Genomic DNA, 6,000 nt, shown 5'->3' with positions numbered 1-6,000 from the left:
TGAAGAACAAGAATCTGGTGGAGTTTGCAGAAAACAATTTGATTTTACCTTTTTATGAATTTTGAAATTATGTCTGTATGGCGAGGTAAATAGTATTACTCATGAGTTTTGCATGCAATTATTAAAAAATGAAACCGTAAAGCAACATTAAATTTACCACAGTGATACTTGGGGAGATGTAGAACAATTTTATTTATTTTGAATTAATTTTTAAAATTCAACTCCAACATCAAGTGTCTCAGGCCAAAACATGCATAAAACATTTTACAAAAACATTTTACAAACCCATTGCAAATGTTTTATTGAAAGTTTAATAATTAAACAATAAAATACCATTAAATAAGAAGTGCCTGTTTAATGTGTTTTTAATTAGCCTATTATTATCGATTAATTGACTGTTGTTTCAGTTTGATCCGCGCTCTGACCCACTCCATGTCCATGGTGCACTGTAGCTTTACAGAATACAGAATACTGTCAGCACAGAAGACAAACTCATGGGCTGCTCCTGCATGATGTAACCCGTTATAACAAACCATCCCTGACGCAGTCCTACTAGACAAGCCTATCTGACAGCTTCTGTTGAGCCCACGAAGCATCCTACGCATGTTTGGTAGCCTACTGTTTTTACTGAAAACACGTTTTAACCGCAAATTTCGGCTAGCACAACTCGTTAGAACACCGAAAGAAATATATTAAGCTTAAATGTCTTACCATGGTCGAGTAAACACCAGAACAATAAGGGAGAAATAAAGAGAAGCTTCATTTTCATTAGGTTTTCTAAAAAATAAACGCAGATTTTGATAGATAATAGTGCTATGTTCTTTCTCTTCAGTAAACCCGAAGCCATTGTGTCTTCTTATTATTAGCTATTATTATTGTTTTACAGCGGTTGGTATCGAGCGTACTGGTGCATTAAGAAACCGTTGTGTCACGAATGAAAGTGAAAATATAACTTGGGAGGCTCCTTACGCACTGCAGCGCGAAGACGTAGATACGTGTTGTCTTCACGTTCTTTAATCTGTATTAGCGCTGTTTGTAAAGCTGTGTAAATGCTGTTTGATAGTGTTAGTACATAATTGTTTTTGTCTAAAAATGTGAAGGCTTTTGAGCAAAACAGATCTTAATGTTGTAGTTTACTATTTTTTTATCTCTCTCTTTTGGTGGCTGCTATTTCTTAAATTAATACATATATCCTGTAGCCTATAGGGCTGTCAATTTTTTTTTTTAATTTCGAATATTCGTCGAATTAAAAAAAGAAATCCACATTCCATGTTTAGAAAGCCATGTAAAATGAATGCAAGTTCAACTTTTAAAAAACATGTCTAAAGACGTTATGGCGTTTTTTCCCCATACCACTGTATCTCATGTTTTTAAATGAAGAAAGTACCCTTTGTGATTGGTTTTCGGTCCTTTGTATTAAACTATACATACATGCATGGTGCTGTTTTTTTTCTAATTGTTTAAGCAACTTTATTAATTATATATGGTTTATAAACATTATTTTAAACATTATGCACTTTTTTTCAAAGATAGTCGTGTTATTTTATTACGCTTTGAAGAAACGTGCATAATATTTTGCTCGATGTGCCCTCTTGTGGCCTCAGGAGAGAAGCCAAAAGCTTTTTTCCCCCTAACTGAAATTATGCCTTTTAAATTCGAATATAATTTGAATTTTGATAATATTTAAGTAGAAAATTTGAATTTAGTTTTGCAGTCATTTTGACAGCCCTAGTCCCTTATTGTCCAAAGGCCCCTATTATATTAAAGGGTTAGTTCACCCAAAAATTAAAATTCTGTTCGACTAAGTCTGCAAGGTTTGTGAAATTAAATGTTCATTAGTCATTCAAAGATTTGTTTAAATTATAGTTATGCATATTTGCGGACTGCTGACGGCAAACGAGAAAGTATTATAATGTTTGCCTTTAATAATATTAAAGCAATCGTTATAATACTTTTTTGTATACATTTTAATTCATTTGTTTAACAGTTCTATCTGATTATTAGATAGACTTCTATCCATATTAGACAGAACTGAATGACAACGGCGAACAAGGGGGAGAATGTGAGCACTGTGTGCTCAGGTGCTGCCGCAGCCGTTCCCGGCACCCTCAAAATAAAAGTCCGACGCGCCGTCAAAATAAAAGTCCAGCTTCGAACACATCGGCCAAACAGAAAAACTTATCGGCCGATACCGATATTTGAAAAATGGCAGATATTGGGTTATGTATTCCAGCCGTATTTTTACTATAAAAATGTTGAAATTTAAAATAATACACAAAACAAATAATAAAATAAAGATCCAATTATAATCACTAAAGCTGTCAATCACTGCAGGTTTATAATGTTTCACACTGTCTAAGTCCTGCATTTCAGCACAAGCGAACTGACTTACTGGGTGGAAACAGGGTCCCAGATGGCATACTATTTCTAGTGGATTGTTAGGCCAATATAGCTCAACCCTAATATAGCCCATACCCATTTAACACAGGATAGTTCACAGTCAAGAGACCATAGTCTAGGAATCAGCCTATATCTACGAAGTTAATTATGCACCATCTACCAATATAGTTGTTGTGAGCAGCGAGTATGGACTGCTCATCAATGGCCCTTTTCTGTATACTTCAAACTAATTTATTTCCATTTGCTTTTTGTCTCTTTCAAAAAGAGTAGCTCTTAAATTGGACTGAAAAGAAACTGTGCATTTCTGAATGGCAACATGCACAAGGATATGCAGTAGGATCCACAACTAAATGTTTAATTTCAGCCTTTGTGCTGCAGCAAGCCCTACAGCCCTCTCAATCTTTTAAAATTAGATCAATGTAGCTTTTAGAGCTGCCAGCAAACTAGATTACTACATGCTTTATCAAGGAAGGGGGGATGGTAAGGGATATCCCACCTAGCCTTGCTTTATTTCTAAGCTATGCATTCAGCTGAACAACTGCTCTTTTTGACATTTAATCCCTCTCTAGAAATTGCTGAAATTGACAGTTGTTTCATCTTCCCATTAGCTCTAACAATAAAAAGGATGAAATACACATTTTCATTTTAGCTGTAACATTTAAAACTAATAGCTGCATTTCTGCAATAGTCCTTTTCCACACATCCATGTGTTGTTATATGACTCTCTGATAAATGACCAACTTCCTGTGCTCCTGTCAATGGATGGCGGCCAGTTTTGGTAAGTCAAATAAACTGTTGGTGACCTTCCCAATAAACCTTTCAACGGTTTCTCTAGCTTGACATAGTATTTCCCCATATATTATCTTATCAATTTTAATGTATGACAGTGGTGAATAGGGACGTTATTCTCAGAGAGATCTCTTGCTCAGGAACTAAGTCCTTCCGCTGTGCAGACATGGAAGTGTGATAAAATCTACTGATCTGTATTTCCACAGAGCTGATTTAGCATAATAATCTTATGATCCCCAGCAGTGAGATACTAGAGAAAGATCAGATGCTCAGACACACACGGGTGAGTCCAGCGCTTAAAGGCAGGTTAGCTCAGCAAACACTTAAAGAAATGAACAGGAGAGGAACATCAGAGAAAAGACAGGCTGGTTATTATAGATTGCACATGCATAACTATCTCAATAATGATTAAAGAAGGAAACAAGGAATGGAAATAAATCATATGCTTCAGAATGATAAACAGTTCTCTTATTTCATACATATGACTTATGGCTAATGTTCTAAGTACAGCTACAAGCATTGTGTACCCACAGTGCTCTCACCGAATGACATATAGGCTTTTTACACTGCACTTAACCTTGGATTATCATCTTTTTAAAGCTCAATTTTAGAGAAACATCATTTGAGGGAAAATTTGACAGAAAATGTTTTATTGTTACAGTTATGGTCCAAGAAATGTCTATTCAGGACGAATTAGAGAGTCAGTAATAAATAAGTCTGATGTGCAGGAGTGAGACAAGCCGTTATTTAAACCGTGATATTGACACCGCAAATATGCAAATAAGAAAGTTAACCCTGGGTTTACGATTGTACAGTACGAAATCTGAATAACCAGGGTTATTTCCTACCTAGAGCAAAGAATGAAAATGTGTGAAACAAAATATCATAACTCAGCTTTCCTATGACCTGCTGTTAACAATGTTAAATATTAAAAGCCCTATATAATTTTAGCGCAACAGATTTTTGGATATACTATGTTTTCATCAGCAGATGCTGCACCATTAATGATCTTCCTTTTGTAACCACTGAAGCTGAACTTCAGTCAACATTCTAGTATTGTTAATTCTGTTTATTTTTCCAAACACTGGCCCTCGATACTCAAGCCCTTAATGAAGTGAGTTCATGTGAACGGGGGGGTTGAGTACTGATATATGACACGTTTGTGTTTAACATCTGAAAGCTGTCTAAGCTGAAGACTATATCACTGACAGGAAGAGCGCTCAACAGATACGTTATTTCCTTTCTAGTAAACGGTTATTTTAGTTACAATCAATGTCTTTAATATGTTGGGAAGAAAACAAAAGGCCCAGGTGTGCGCACTCTGGAGTTTCTCTAAAGTAGACATATTATAAACTCACAAGTTTAAATAGTCTAGCCAGACAAATATGAGCATGCCGTGACACGTCTCTAAAATGCCCACTCAACTGAAATGTACATATATGGAGAATGATTTGTTTATGTTGTGAGCCAGTAAACACAATAATAGGAGCGAATGTGATGAATACATTCTTACTTCTGTATGTCGGTGATAAGCCACCATGCCCAGGCCCAGCCGCCCACTGTATAGCTCTTCCCATCAGAGCCACAGCAACCACCTGAGAAAATAAACACGGCATATTTAGTACAAATACACATTCCACAATAATCTCACTTTCAAACTCAAACATGCTTGCAAACATTTGTGGTAATCTAAAATGGCAATCTAACATTAAAGCGAATACTTTGTTAATAAATATTCATTTTAAATTGTCTTTAAAAAACTCAAACCATATTTTTCCATTGTAATAATCTAAATCTTTCAGCCCATTTCACAAGCTATTGGTTGGTCACCACTTTCACCACCTACAAAAGGTAAAAACCTCACACATGCCTCACCAAACTGGTTTATAAACTGTAAACTGAACAACAACTTCATTATAACCACATGTAATGAAAATCATCGGAAAGCCCCAATGCACAGTTACAGGCTAACCAAACCACTATGGTGGTTAAATGTTTACAGAAATGAGCTCAATAATCAACTAGCTGTTCCAAACAAAACTATTTGTGCATCTGTGAAGGTCTTACTATACAGTTCAAAAGTTTGGGATGTAAGATTTATTTTTAAAGAAATTAATAGTTTTATTCAACAAGGATGCATCAAAAGAAACAGTAAAGACATTTATAATTGTTATGGTTAAACCAAGGGCATCCAAGATGTAGGTGAATTTGTTTCTTCAGTAGAACACAGTCACCTACATCTTGGATGCCCTGGGGGTAAGCAGATAAACATCAAATTTTCATTTTTGGGTGAACTATCCCTTTAATAATAAGAAATGTTTTTTTTTTCCAAGCACCAAATCAGCATATTAAAATGATTTCTGAAGAAAATTTAGTTCTGCCATAACAGGAATAAACTACCTTAATGAAATATATTAAATAGAAAAGTTATTTTAAATTTTAATAATATTTTACAATATTACACACTGAACTTTTTTTCATCAAATGAGCAGAAGAGATTTCAAAGATTTTTTTATTTTATTTATTGTAAATCTTACTGACCCCAAACTGAATGATAGTGTACATGAACACAGAATTACGATTCAATTACTAAGGCGGGACTAGTTTGATTATGAGGTTTACTGAATCCCAAGGTCATAATTTAAACTAAATGTCTGTTATTGTTTGCAAGACAAACAAACTAAATACTCTTCACTCATATAAATATATTTTCCATCAATAGCGGATTAAATCATACACATCTTTTGGCCACATGAACATGCACATCCTATTTGCCTTTAATTTTCATTATGTAAAATACAGTCTGTTGCT

General features: G+C 34.8%; 1 protein-coding gene across 1 annotated transcript in view; it reads right to left on the bottom strand.

Moving 5' to 3' along the window:
• LOC107681360 (flotillin-2a-like) overlaps positions 1-6,000 on the bottom strand; it is a 30,009-nt gene that overhangs the window by 20,605 nt on the left and 3,404 nt on the right. Inside the window, exon 2 of the mRNA XM_016477638.1 lies at positions 4,702-4,784. Coding sequence (XP_016333124.1) covers positions 4,702-4,784 — 83 coding nt within the window. The remainder of the gene's footprint in view (positions 1-4,701; positions 4,785-6,000) is intronic.

This window comes from Sinocyclocheilus anshuiensis, unplaced genomic scaffold, assembly GCF_001515605.1.
Source record: "Sinocyclocheilus anshuiensis isolate Anshui unplaced genomic scaffold, SAMN03320099.WGS_v1.1 scaffold697, whole genome shotgun sequence".
Taxonomy (NCBI): domain Eukaryota; kingdom Metazoa; phylum Chordata; class Actinopteri; order Cypriniformes; family Cyprinidae; genus Sinocyclocheilus; species Sinocyclocheilus anshuiensis.
This window is presented reverse-complemented; position numbering and strand designations above follow the sequence as displayed.